At 39.0% G+C, this 14,461-nt stretch overlaps 1 protein-coding gene across 2 annotated transcripts in view; it reads left to right on the top strand.

The window, feature by feature from the left end:
• The first annotated feature begins 1,702 nt into the window (after nucleotides 1-1,702).
• The window catches only part of LOC108997673 (transformation/transcription domain-associated protein-like), a 34,648-nt gene continuing 21,889 nt past the window's right edge, over nucleotides 1,703-14,461 (top strand). For both annotated transcript variants that reach the window (XM_018974030.2, XM_018974031.2), the window contains exons 1-8: nucleotides 1,703-2,157; nucleotides 2,262-2,986; nucleotides 4,123-4,248; nucleotides 4,337-4,422; nucleotides 4,945-5,053; nucleotides 13,595-13,690; nucleotides 13,833-13,895; nucleotides 14,006-14,065. In XM_018974030.2, coding sequence (XP_018829575.1) covers nucleotides 2,100-2,157; nucleotides 2,262-2,986; nucleotides 4,123-4,248; nucleotides 4,337-4,422; nucleotides 4,945-5,053; nucleotides 13,595-13,690; nucleotides 13,833-13,895; nucleotides 14,006-14,065 — 1,323 coding nt within the window. In that variant the 5' untranslated portion in view covers nucleotides 1,703-2,099. The remainder of the gene's footprint in view (nucleotides 2,158-2,261; nucleotides 2,987-4,122; nucleotides 4,249-4,336; nucleotides 4,423-4,944; nucleotides 5,054-13,594; nucleotides 13,691-13,832; nucleotides 13,896-14,005; nucleotides 14,066-14,461) is intronic.

Raw genomic sequence — 14,461 nt, forward strand, 5'->3', positions numbered from 1 at the left:
TCCCATCTCATCTTATCTCATTTATACACAACATATATCAATAATATTCATATATATTTAAAAAAATCTTATTTCATCTCATCTCATCTTTGAAAATAAACAAAGCCTAATGAACTTTTATATTACTATCTGATCAAGAAGTCTTTTTTTAATATCTAGATCTGGTTTGGATTGAGAGGTTATTTCACTATTATTTATTATTATTCACAAATTTTACTATTATTCACAAACTATCTAAACTCATTTTATTTATGAATCCCAACGAGGATTAATATTTTTTTTTTATATATTTTTCATATCTGAATAAAAGATAGAAAAATATTTAAAAAAAACTTTATATAGTTCAAATAATATTTATAATGATATTTAAAAAAAAAACTAAATAGTTATTTCAAGATTGACGTTAGAATTTCATAGAAATCCTTCGTATTCACAATTATTTTTAAATTTGAGTTTACTCGTATTCTAAGAATTTAGATCTCAAAACTATTATACTAAAGCGTCGGTTTAAAATTGCAGTCGGAAATAGGACTTTTTAGTATAGAGTTTTTAATTATAAAGTTTTAGGTGATGTTTGGATAGTGAGTTGAGATAAAAGTTAAATAAATTATTGTAAAAATATTATTATTATTTAAAGATTGGAAAAAATAAATTATTTATTATATTTTATATGAGAATTTGAGAAAATTGTAATGATTAAATGAGATGAGATGAAATGAGATCAATTCCGAATCCAAACTTATTAATCCTAATTAGTTAGGCCTCGTTTGAATAGTAAGATAAAATTTAAATAAAATATTATTACTGTTTTAAGATTTGAAAAATTTGAATTGTTTATTATATTTTTTTGTAAAAATTTAAAAAAATTGTAATAATGAGATGAGATAAAATGAAATGAGATGAAATTATTTCTCTATCCAAACGAGACATTAGTGAACATGTACTTAAATAGATTTTAGAGTTAGTTATGGTAATTTTTTAAAAAATATGAAGTTATTTACAAGAGTATTTTTTAACAAAAATTCAATTTGGTGTTGTTTTAAAAAAGGGAAATGCTATATCTCCCACTAGGGCTCCTGCTGGGAGCTCCTGCTGGAGATTAATAATGTATTTTTTATGTGTTTTTTTTAAGTTATTTTTTATATAGATTTTTTTAATAAATTTTAATATTTTTAAAAAATAAAAAATATTCAAAATATTATTAAAAAATATTTTCTTAATCATGAAGTAAAAATATAATTTTTTATTTTACTTCGTGATTAAGAAATTATTTTTTAATGATATTTTTTTTTTACTTTCTAATTAAGGAAGTGTTTTTAAGAATGTTATAAATTTATTTTATTTTTTTAAAAATATTTTTTATAATTTTTTATTTTAAAGTATTTTTTACTTTCTGATTAAAAAAATATTTTCTTAATAATATTTTAAATTTATTTTATTATTTTAAAATAATAAAAAATCTATATAAAAAATTACTTAAATAAAATACATATAAAATAACATTACATCCCCGCGAGAGCCTAGCGGGCTGTAGCATCACTTTTTAAAAAACGAATTTGTAGAACTTTATTAATTATTAATATATATATATATATTATTTTATTTTATTTATTTTTGGTTAAAAGCAAAACGTAATTTGTATGCTGCCAGACTCGAATCACTGGGAAAGAGGAAAAGGCGCATAAAAGACACTCCCATTGCAGAGCAGTAGGAATTCATTCCCTCCCCAATGCTCTCGCCTTTTCACGGCTGAGGAAATGAAAAAGCGACAGCGAGGGAACTCAAAAAGTAGTGTGTAGTTAGAGCTCTTGATAGAAGAATTTCGCGACGATAATCTCTTAAACCCTTTGCTGTTTCTCAGTCCTTCAACCAAATTCACGCCGTTTTATAGTCTCTCCGTCAGCTTTTACGATCAATATCAAACTCCCCCTCCCTTCAATTCCAATCTCAGACTTTGCGAAGCACCGGTTTCTAAGAGAAGAATTGAGGAAGCGTTTGCGCCGAAACCCTAGAGGCTCTGGCAATACGAAATTGATTCCTAGTCGTTGAATTTCTCGATACAGCGAAGCTAGGGTTTTCGTTGTATATGTTCCGCCACAATGAGTCCTATTCAGAATTTCGAGCTGCACTCCCAGAATCTCGTCGAGCCCGATATTTGTACTCTCTCTCTCTCTTTCTCTCACTCTCACTCTCACATTCCCTCTGTGTGTTACAAAGTTGTATTTGCGTATGATATTTATTTGCGTTTCTTTTTGATACAGCAATTCAGCAAAGGCTTCAGATGGCAATGGATGTTCGGGACAGTCTCGAAATTGCTCACACGGCCGAGTACTTGAACTTTCTGAAATGCTACTTCCGGGCGTTCTCGATTATACTTTTACAGATTACGAAGCCACAGTTCATCGACAATCCCGAGCACAAGCTCCGGAACATCGTGGTGGAGATCCTCAATCGCCTTCCTCACAGCGAGGTCCTCCGCCCCTTCGTGCAGGAGCTCTTGAAGGTCGCCATGCAGGTGCTCACCACCGACAACGAAGAGAACGGCTTGATTTGTATCCGTATAATCTTCGACCTCCTCAGGAACTTCAGACCGACTTTGGAGCATGAGGTCCAGCCGTTTCTGGACTTCGTCTGCAAAATTTACCAGAACTTTAAGCTGACTGTTAGCCATTTCTTCGAAAGTGGGGTGGCGGGTGGGGAAGATGTTAAGCCAATGGATACGTCTTCGTCTTCGGATCAGGCTTTGAGTACTATGGGGGGCTCTGCTGGGACGGCGCAGCTTAACCCGAGTACGCGCTCGTTCAAAATAGTTACAGAAAGTCCGTTGGTGGTCATGTTTCTGTTCCAATTATATGGTCGGCTTGTTCAGACAAATATTCCGCACTTGTTGCCATTGATGGTTGCTGCTATATCAGTTCCCGGTCCGGAAAAGGTTCCTGCCCATCTGAAGACCCACTTCATTGAGCTGAAGGGAGCACAGGTTAAGGTATGTTGTTGTCGTTGGTAGTTCTTCGCGTTAAAAATGTTCACGGATTGATGTTTAGCTAGAGATTTCCTGGAAGGCTGAGTAGAGCTTTGTTAACACGTATATACCGATTGTGGTCCGAGTTGCTTGTTATGAGGCATGTATTTCTTTTTAGCCTGCTAATTTTCTGTGATACCCCATACTAAGGATAGGGGTAACGGGTCGCGTCGATTGGGTAGGAGGAGTTCTTGTTTTTTATAATGGTTCCAATGGTACTCCTATTGTATAATTGACTAGTCCTCTTGAAGTATAGGCCAATTTGTAGCTTGTGCCTCCCTTGGAGTGTTACATTTACTGCGTGTGAAACTCAAGTGCTAGCATTATGTTGTTTTTGTCCTGGGATTTGCGTCTCTTTTATGCATTTTTGGGAGAATCCTTCATTGAGAGAGGATCCTTAACGGTTTAAAAGTAGTTTTTTGTGGAATTCTATAAAATTCTTAACTTAACACTTAACAGGTCACACTAGCACTATTACCTTTCCACACTAAGATGGCAATATTTTGGAATAAACCTTCTCTTGTTCTATCCTTGGACAAGGCAACTGGCCTTGTCTTTCAATAAGTTTTCTCTTAGTTAAGGCTTGAAAAAGACATGGGTTTCTATTCTTTGCCAATCCCCTAGAAAATTGAATCTTGGTGGGGGGGTCCAAGATGAGGTAACAACTTCACCCTAATAGCATAAAAGCTGAAACAGTCTCAAACTTCCTTTTTAAATTCTGCTCCCAAATGCATCCAATGTTTCTATTGAAGTCTGTTTCTATTGAAGTCAGTCTCTGATGAATCTTACCTCTTTTCCACTGTAGCTTCCGCGATAGACACAATAGAAATGTTTTTTTTTTTTTTATAAGTAAAAGTATTATATATAAATCAATAGGAGTAACCAAGTACACTGGATGTATACAAGAAAATTCCTAGTGCTTTTCATTGGGAATTGCAAGAACCAAATCTAGATGGGTGGAGATATGGTCTACAATTTCATCCTTAGTTGCGTTTGTTTTCAAATTTGCAAAGAGTATGACTCAAGCTGTATTTTTATCTATTTGTTTTTACCAAGTCCTACAACAACTGGTTGCTAATCTGAACTCTTCGTTGCTGCAGACAGTTTCTTTTTTAACATATCTGTTGAAGAGCTCCGCTGACTATATCAGGCCACATGAAGAAAGCATATGCAAAAGCATTGTCAATTTGCTTGTTACTTGTTCAGATTCCGTATCCATTAGAAAGGTGAATATTTATTCCTTTCTAACTTTCTATTTTTTTCCTGGATCTTTTTATTTCATTAATCATGAAAAGTTATACATGTTGGATGCAGGAATTGTTGGTAGCCTTAAAACATGTTCTTGGAACCGATTTCAAGAGGGGTTTATTTCCTTTGATTGACACGCTATTGGAAGAGAGGTAATATTATGACCTTTTGTTGGTGACTTCAAACTGTCATAACTGATATGGATATACTTTTGATTGGGGAAATCTTAGATACATGCAAAAATTCTCTTGACAATGACTAGGAATTATGTTATACGTCATTAGTGAATGAGGACTTAAATCTTATAACAGAATTTCTCAAACCATTTTTGTTTTCCCGATTTTCCAAGAAACCAAACCTGCATAAGAAATTTTGCAATGTGCAGCCTCTCTGAGTTTATTTGACCGATTGCAGAAAATATTAGAGGGAAGCTTGGCCCATTTTTGAATTCCAGAAATATTGTCCACTTCAAAAAGTCAAATGGACAGAATATTCTTTAAAAATATATGCTTTACTTAGTTGAAAAGTGGATACCTCTTTTTCGGTGGAAAACAGTATGCTGAATGATGACCACTTAAGAAGTTGGGTTTTATATGGGACGGAAGTAGTAATTTTTCGGACTCTTGTGTTGGAGTTGAACTATCTCATTGGCCTTTTTACTTTGAACCTTTTAGGGTTCTAGTTGGTGCTGGTCGGGCATGCTTTGAGACATTGAGACCATTGGCTTATAGTTTGCTGGCAGAGATTGTCCATCATGTTCGGGGGGACCTTTCCTTGTCTCAGGTACTGCTTTTTGTGAGAAGTTTGATGCAAAATATATTGTTTCTATCCTTGTTTCTGCTTAGATGGGGTTTTATTCTGATTTTTTTCTGTTAATAATTAATACAAGGTTTGAAACTTGTGGTTGGGTGCATTTTATTTTATTTTAATAGTTACTATAAAAAAAATAAAATAGGTTTGGTACATTTCAATTTTATCTTCCTTGTCTAAAGGGGGACGAATTACTTTGATGGAAAAAGCTATATTTGTCTAAAGGGGGACAAATTACTTTGATAAAGAGTACGTCGTCTAATCTTCTCAGGTATTTTCTTTCACTTTTCCCTTTGCCAGCAGGTGTTGCAAAAATAATTGAGAAAATTTACCCCAATTTTTTATGGGGAGGTATGGGAGGAGAAAAAGTTTCAATTGGTTAATTGGAACAAGGTTTGTCAACCAATTTTTTGTGGAGGATTGGAGGTGAGAAATTTGAAGATGTATAACAAAGCATTACTTGGGAAGCTTTGGAGATATCATGTAGAGAGAGATGCTTTATGGAAGAATGTTGTGCTGTTAAATATGGGAGTGGGTGGGGGGATTGGTGTTCTAATGAAGTTAGAGGAGCGTATGGGGTGAGTTTATGGAAGTTCATTAGGAAAGATTACATGCGCTGGAGAGAGAATTTTCTCTCCGTACACATGCGAAATATCATGCTGTTGGCCTTTCTTCGTCGATAGTGTTCTATTAATGGAGTAAGAATACTGTGGTTGATGGTTTGGTTGTCGTTGGGTGTTTGATAGCATTCTGTTACACTAGTTAATGCCTTTCTTGAAACGTGTTGTGATTGAGTCTAAGCTTTTTGAGGTGAGTAGGGATGGGCGTTATGTATTTTTGAGCGAGAAAGGGCGGAAAGGGGTGAAAAATATGAGAGTGGTGGTGGGGACTGCTAAGTGGTTTTGTAGAGCTCTAGAGGGTGGTCTAAAGGCTGCAGATAGGGGCTTCTACTCTGCTCATATGGATGGGGATAGAGGCTATATTGCACAAAGCTGCTCCAATGCTCGAGGGACCTACATGGTTTTGGCAGAGTATGGAGGTGGTGGGAGAAGGAGTTTCATTTTTATACCTGAAGGCAGAGGTGGTATGGGATGGAGGAACTTAATGGTGGTGTTGCAGGAAGTTGTTATAGGAGATGGCTCTGTTTTGACTGCACCTACGAAACTGTCTTATGGAGCTGGCCCGCTGTCATTCAGGGATGCGCTAGTAGGTCGGCATGAGGGGCCTGGTGCTGTGAAGAGGATAGAGACGATAGGTTTGCCCAGGCCTGGTGAAGTTCCATCTTTGGAGATGGGTCAGTGTAGTGACGGTAATGGCAGGGTTGGTGTTGGTCCGAATAAGGGAACAGTTGTAGAGGCCTTAGCTGTTATCGAAATTCGCTTGGGAGAACTAAATGATATAGTTGGTTGGTTGAAACGTAGTGTTTTGGGGCATGATGTGGAATTTCACAAGGGCTTAGGAAAGGGGCAGGCCATGGGCCCAGTTGATGGGCCTCAGTCCAAGGACATACTTGACCCAGCAGTGGATTTCGTCGGGAGGAAGCTACCAAAGGCCGTTGTTGACTCTTTGGGCCATGGGCCCAAACCAATATCGCTGATGAGGCCTCAGGTCGTCTCGCTGCAGGCGATCGTGTCGATGGTCTTGCCACAGGCCGTCATTCCATCGGTGATAGCATTTACGCCAACGGGACCTATTCCAGATCGTCAGGGTCTACCACGAAGCCATATCGAGGGAGATCTTCCTCCTTTGGCTGAGGGACCTTTACAGACAAGCTCGACGGGACCTCAAGTGGGCTCGCCGTAGGCAATCGTGCTGGTGGTCTCGCCGCAGGCCATTGTTCCATCGGCGACAGCAATTTCGTCGAAGGGACCTCTTCCAGATTGCGAGGGTCTTACACGAAGCCATACCAAGGGAGTTCTTCCTCCTTTGGCTACAGGATCTGTACAGACAAGCCCGACGGGACTTCAGGTGGTCGCCGACACGGTTGCGACCCAGGCAACGCCGGCGAGGGTGGTAGATCAAATATTATCGTTGTGCGAGGTGGAGTTAATGCAGATTCTGTCCACGTTCTGTAGTTTTCCAGAAGTTGTTTCCCAGAAATCGCCAATTCATTTCTTAGAACCCTCATTTCTTCAGTTGGGTCTTTGTTCTACTTATGATGATCATCTGGAGGTATTATCGGAAGAAGGGGAAATAAGGAGGGGGGTTTTCTTCGAAGACACAGTTGGGGGGTTATCGCAGGGACTCTTGGAGGTTAATGTGGACTTCTCGGATTCTGTTGTAGTGGATAAAGTGGGCACTATAGTAGAATGGAAATGTAACAATCTGTTTGGGGGGGGGGAGGGAGACGCAGAAGTAAGGGAGCCTTTTCCATTATATTGTTCGTTACCGAATGACTTTGAGTTCTCTGAGTGGGTATTCCAAACGGAAAAGGACATCCAACAGATTGTGGGTTTGAAATGTGTGGGATATGAAAAACAGTTTATGGCCCTCCTCACGTCCATTGAGGCGAGTCATGCTCAGTCCAAGAAAGCTGATTCTAAGAAGCAAAGGGAACTTAATAGGCTTAATTGGTCGCTGAATGAGGGTAGCTCAAGTCGTGTTAGGTCCAAAGGGAAGGGGTCCGTTGTGTCTTTATGAAGCCAAAAATCGTGTCTTGGAATGTTCACGGGTTGAACGAGGCTACAAAACGTCTACGCATAAAAAATCTTCTTCAAGATTGGAAGGCGGATATCGTATGTTTACAAGAAACTAAACTGAATTTGGTAAACAGAAAACTTGTGAGAAATGTGTGGGGTTGCCCGTATGCAGATTGGGCTTATCTAGCTTCAGAGGGGGCATCGGGCAGTATTTTGGTGATGTGGAATAAAGGGTCATGGAGAAGATGGAGGAGTTTGTAGGGGAATTTACAGTGACTCGCTCTTTTAAGATGGTAGAGGATAATTTTTTATGGGCTTTTGCAGGTGTTTATGGACCGAATGCTAACAATATTAGAAATCGTTTGTGGGATGAATTGGCTATTATTTATAGTGGGTGGGAACTTCCTTGTTGCATAGGGGGAGATTTTAATGTAGTAAGGTTCCCCAGTGAAAGATCTGGAAGCAATCGGTTACATCCAACCATGGCTGAATTCTCAGAATGCATTTTTGACCTGAATCTTGTTGAACTCCCTCTAGTTGACAGTCTTTTCACATGGTCTAACAGTCAAACTTGGTCCCGGCTGGATAGATTTTTAATATCGTCGGAATGAGAAAGCCATTATTTGGAGGTATGTCAGAAGCGACTGCTGCGCATATGCTTGGATCATTTTTCCATATTATTAGATGGAGGTGGTATTCAAGGAGGTCGTCGTTATTTTAAGTTCGAAAACGTGGCTTAAAAGTGATGGCTTCGTGGATATGGTAAGGAATTGGTGGTCTTCTTATCAACTTTATGGTACCCCCTCTTATATACTTGCAGGCAAACTGAAAGCGTTAAAAGAAGATTTAAAGTTTTGGAATTTCCAATCGTTTGGAAATATTAGGGAGCAAAAGAAAACTCTAATGGAGGATTTACAGAATCTAGAAAAGATTATTGATGTCAGGGCTCTTACCCCAGAGGAAGTTTCACGTAAGACAGCGCTGGCATCAGAGTTGGAAAGGGTTTTAACTTTAGAAGAGATCTCTTGTAGACAGAAGTCAAGAGCTCTTTGGTTGAAGGAAGGGGATCGAATCGCAAAATTCTTCCACAAAGTGGCTAACTCTCATCGGAGAACTAACTCTATTGAGATGCTGAATATCAATGGGAGTGATTGCACAGAGGCCCCTGTGATCCGGGAACATGTGGTGAATTTCTATGAACATCTATTTACAGAAAATGAGGGCTGGAGGCCCAAGCTAGATGGACTTGGTTTTGAGTCCATAGAACCACAGACAACATCCTGGTTGGAAAGATCTTTTGAAGAGGTGGAGGTATTGGATGTGGTTCGAAATATGGTTAAGGATAAAGCACCAAGTCAGGATGGCTTTCAATGGGGTTTTTCCAAACATGTTGGGAGGTGGTAAAGGATGACATTATGAATGTGTTTCAGGAGCTTTTCTTGGCTGGGAAATTCAAGAAAAGCCTGAATGCTACTTTTATTGCTTTGATTCCGAAGAAATTCGGAGCGGTGGAGTTGAAGGATTTTAGGCCATTAGTCTCATTAATGGGATATACAAAATCATCTCAAAGGTGCTAGCTAATAGGTTAGGGGTGGCAATTGATAAAGTAATCTCAAAGCCACAAAATGCTTTTGTAAGGGGTCGTTAGAGTCTAGACTCGGTCTTAATTGCAAATAAATGTCTGGATAGTAGATTAAAGTCTGGCACTCTAGGTATTATTTGTAAATTAGATATGGAAAAAGCATATGATCATGTAAACTGGGAATTCCTCTTGTACTTACTGAAGAGATGTGGCTTTGGGGAGAGGTGGTGTATGCGGATCAGATGGTGCATCTCAACGGCAAAATTTTCAGTCTTGATCAATAGTAACCCAGAGGGTTTTTCAATAGCTCTCGAGGCTTAAGACAGGGTGATCCCTTGTCCCCTTTGCTTTTCGTTATCGCCATGGAGGCATTGAGTAGGATGTTATCGGCTGTGGTGAATCATAGTTTTATGGCTGGTTTTTCAGTGGGTGATCCACAGAGGGGTCTCCCCTCGATCTCCCACTTATTATTTGCAGATGACACTTTAATTTTCTGTTATGCAGAGCAAGACCAATTTAAGACACTGAAGGCGCTTCTTTTTGTTTCGAAGCAGTATCAGGTTTGAGAGTTAACTTCGATAAATCAGAGTTAGTGCCTGTTGGGAACGTCAGTATCTCTCAGCAGTTGGCTAACACTCTTGGGCGTAAGGTCGCTTCTCTCCCTATGACATATTTGGGGTTATCATTGGGGGCTGCTTCACGGGCTTTGTCTATTTGGAACACAGTTATTGAGAAAATAGAACGAAGATTGGCTGGGTTGAAGAGACTGTATTTTTTGAAAGGAGGACGGGTGACTCTTATCAAGAGTACTCTCTCTAACTTGCCAACTTACTTTCCATCTTTATTTCCAATTCCAGCTAGTGTGGCGGCGCGAATCGAAAAACTTTATCGGGATTTCTTATGGAGTGGGATGGGAGATGAATTCAAGTTTCACCTAGTCAGTTGGGATAAGGTGTGTAGACCAATTCCTTCAGGTGGGTTGGGGATAAAGAATTTGAGAACTTTTAATTGGGCATTACTTGGGAAATGGCTTTGGAGATACAACTTGGAACCAGAAGCTCTATGGAAATTAGTGGTTGATTGCAAATATGGTAAGATTTTGGGGATTGTACTAGAGAGGGGAATGGGTCCTATGGGGTGGGGGTTTGGAAACACATACGACGTGGTTGGGGGGTGTTTTCTCGTCATACTAAATTTTTGGTGGGGGAGGGCACTCGTATAAAATTTTGGGGGAACATTTGGTGTGGGGAGGAGGCTCTAGCGGACACCTTTCATTCCATTTTTTGTTTGGCTTGTGATCAAGAGGCTTCAGTGGCAGATCTCATGGTTCGTTCAGGGGATCAACTCCATTGGAATGTCACCTTTAGTAGAATAGCTCAAGATTGGGAACTAAACAGTTTTGAGGCGTTTTTCAGTTTTGTGTACTCTACGAGAATGTCTGGATTGAGAGAAGATAAACTGTGGTGGAATCTGGTAGGTAAGGGTGTTTTTTTGGTTCGCTCCTTCTATAAGTCCCGTACTTTGCTTCCAAACATGCATTTTCCTTGGAGAAGATTGTGGAGGAATAAGGCACCTCCAAAAGCACTATTTTTCACTTGGACAGTGGCTCTGGGTAAGATTCTGACCACTGATAATTTGCGGAAGCGCCAGGTAATTATTCCAGAATGGTGTTGTATGTGCAAAAAAACTGGCGAGACAGTGGATCATTTTTTGCTTCATTGTGAGACAACTAGAGCACTGTGGAGCGATGTGTTCGTTCGATTAGGGTTAAATTGGGTGATGCCTGCTACAGTGGTAGAGTTATTGGTTAGCTGGGTATTGCCGGGTGGTGCTCCACAAATCAAAGCTGTGTGGAAAATGGTTCCTATTTGTATTATGTGGTGTGTATGGCGGAAGCGTAATGAGCGGACAATAGAGGATCTTAGACTTTTATGAGGTGTGTCATGTGCAAGAAGGATGATGAATTTGTAAATCATCTCTTTCTTCATTGTGAGGTGGCAAAGTCTTTATGGAATGAGGTTTTGGGTCGGACAGGTATACATTAGGTGATGCCAAAGGAAGTTGTGGATCTTCTTGCATGTTGGAGACGTTTTGAGGGAAGGAAATGTGTAGCTGCCGGATGGAATATGATTCCTTTGTGTTTAATGTGGTGTCTTTGGCTGGAAAGGAATGAGAGATGTTTTGAAGATACCATTCCTTCATTGCCAAGTCGTGTACCCTTCACTTGAGCACTGTCGGCCACCGCGGCCAAGTCATTCCTTGCCGACAACCTTAGAATCGAGGCATAGGTGGCACCTTTGGAGGGTAGAAACCTCTTTGCCTCCATGTCCCTGGCTGCCTCCCTTCCCTTTTGGAATCTGACAACTTTTCCGAGGTGGTAAGCAAATTCTTCCCAGCCATTGCCCTTTGAACCTTCAGGGACAATCACTGAGCCTCTCCTCTTAACATTCAAGAGCTTTGCCTAAGAAACAAGCCCTAGAGTTAACGTGTCGTTGAATGGTGAGGACTCCATTCCCCATCCTCGTTTGCGTGAAGAAGCTTTCACGCCGATGAGAGGCTAGCCCTTCCTCCACCATCTGACCACCCATGTAGCCGATGCCCTACTTGAGACGAAAGATCGATACATTCTTCTGCTTCTTTCAGTGATGTGAACACTACTGCCACCCACCATCGAGAATACAAAAGATTTTGCTTCCACCGTAAAACGCCTTTCACCCTCCATTTAGTGAAAGCAAAAATGACTAGAAGAGAGAGAGAGAGAGAGAGAGAGAGAGAGGGTTCATGACAAGAAGCGTCGTGGACCAAGGGAGTCAACTCTGGTGAGAAGCGCTGGAGGTGAGGTTACGAATATGCATGAAAACAAGAAAATTGTATGGAGAGAAAGTTGTAAGAAGGAGCAATCACAACTATAATTTTATTTTGTATTTTAATATTTTGTATTTGAAAAATATTAAAATTATTAAAAAAGGAAAGGGCCCACCCCATTGTGGTTGCTACCTTGGGGTGGCTAGAACTCGATCACCAAGATCTAGTCACATGTGGTGGTAAGATGCCTTGGGGTGGCTCTCTCTTTCAAAATAGGTTCATCATAAAGTACAAAAATCTTTTTTATCATAAACTTTTATTTACTATTGTTTAAAAAAAAATAATTTGTGTTTGTATTGGGGGAAAAAAAATTTCACTTTATAGTCTATGAAGTTTTCACATGTAAGGTTAACATTGAATGGAAAAACTAGCATAAGGACCACTTTCTAATTAGCTAATACCACAAGGGTTATTTCTTAAAAACAATGCACAAGGTCCTAAATCTAAGTAGCCCATAGCATAGGGGTGTTTGACCAAAACTTATTTTGTTTTTTGTTTTTGTTATGAACAATCATTCTAGAATGGTTTGATAGCTCACTATTTGTATCAGTTCACAAATTGCATGAGTGTGGAATACGGTTCTTACTTGCCTGATATGGTGTATTTGGAGAGAAATGAATGACAAGAATTTTGAGGATTGTGAATGAATGTTGGAGGAGCTTAAACTCGATTTTTTTAATATTCTATCCTTTGGACAGCCTTTGGAGACATGGGCTTACTTCTGTACCTTTCACGTTATTTCATGAAGTTTTTATTACTTATCAAAAAATGAAAGCTATTAGTGTCTGAATTGTTTTGAAACTTCAACCAATTTCACGGCTTATCCAAAAAATCTAGTAATTTTAATAGTGAGTTGGTATTTTAGAATCTTTAACAACCCTCAATCAATTCTACTTATTTTGTGGCTTTGTTGCACTAAGTTAGAGAAAGAAAAGTAGAAAAGAGATGTTTACTCGTAGAAATTGATCTATTGTGCGCCAAGCACTTGAAGTTCAAGTAGGATTTGGGGTTGGCTCAAGTGGTAAGGACCTCGGTCTTGGTGGTATGCTCCTTTCAGGTTTATGATTTGAACCTTTGTGTGCAAGCAATTTCTAGAGGCCACGTCTCGTTCATGAAAGAGCTGATGACTTACCTGATCCGTGTGATGGGACACGTAACACGGGTCTGAGGTTTAACCGGGTAAAAAGGCATGTTGCATTTGCACTGTCTTCAGGATTCCCTGTCTTCAATTTGCATCTCTTTTGCTGGAGTTCTGACCATTTTATTTCTTTCCCCTCTCCCAATGCTTGATGTTCTGCATATGCTGCACTATTAACCTTAGCATATAGCTGCTATTGCCACTATAATATTTACCCAAATGGGTTACTATCATATTCTGTCATTTAAAATTCTCGTTCTATTCGCTGATAAATTTTTATGCTTATGCAGCTCTCACGGATCATTTATTTGTTCTCAAGTAACATGCATGATGCCTCATTGTCGCTCAGCATTCATACTACCTGTGCTAGGTTGATGTTGAATCTGGTGCATAACTCTTAACTCCGATCTTTTGATTTTTAACAGTTTTTTTTTTTTTTCTCTCTATATGGTGCTTTATCTAGCTTATATATTTGATATTGATATTGATGTGTGATAAGTGAGTCTGTTTTAAATTTGTGGGAATTAGGTGGAGCCAATATTTGAAAAAGGTGTTGACCAACCATCTATGGATGAAGCACGGATTCTATTGGTATGAGTTATGATGTAACCTTCATGCTAGATTACCTTGCAGTGGTAGATTTTGTGGATATATGTCTTCCTTTTGGGCACTGACTGTTGTTATTTATTTATTTTCAATAGGGGCGTATTTTAGATGCTTTTGTTGGGAAATTCAGTACTTTCAAGCGTACCATTCCACAGGTACTTTGTGAAATCCGAACCATTTCCCATTTGATATTTGTAAAATATCTTGATTTATTGCTGTGTTACCATGGAATTAGGGCGAGTAAGAGAATTTCAGTGTGTTTTTGGGGGCTGGGGGATTTGTGTTAATTAAACTGGCGACTAGTGGAAAAGGCTTTAAAGGATTCCTTTTGTGCTAATTAATTTTTTTTTTTTTAAAATTTTCAGTCATTGGAGTGAAATGTCTTTATTAGTGGTTGGATTCATCCTGTTCTTCTGTTGCCTTATCTACCATTCCCCTCATAATTTTTCTATGTTACAGCAATGCAATGGAACTTTTTGCAAATATACGCACAAGAGTGGTGCTAATTGCATGGGCCAGAAAACAAAGACAAAACACCGAATAGGCATTCA

The sequence above is a fragment of the Juglans regia genome, chromosome 11, assembly GCF_001411555.2.
Source record: "Juglans regia cultivar Chandler chromosome 11, Walnut 2.0, whole genome shotgun sequence".
In the NCBI taxonomy this organism is placed as follows: Eukaryota; Viridiplantae; Streptophyta; class Magnoliopsida; order Fagales; family Juglandaceae; genus Juglans; species Juglans regia.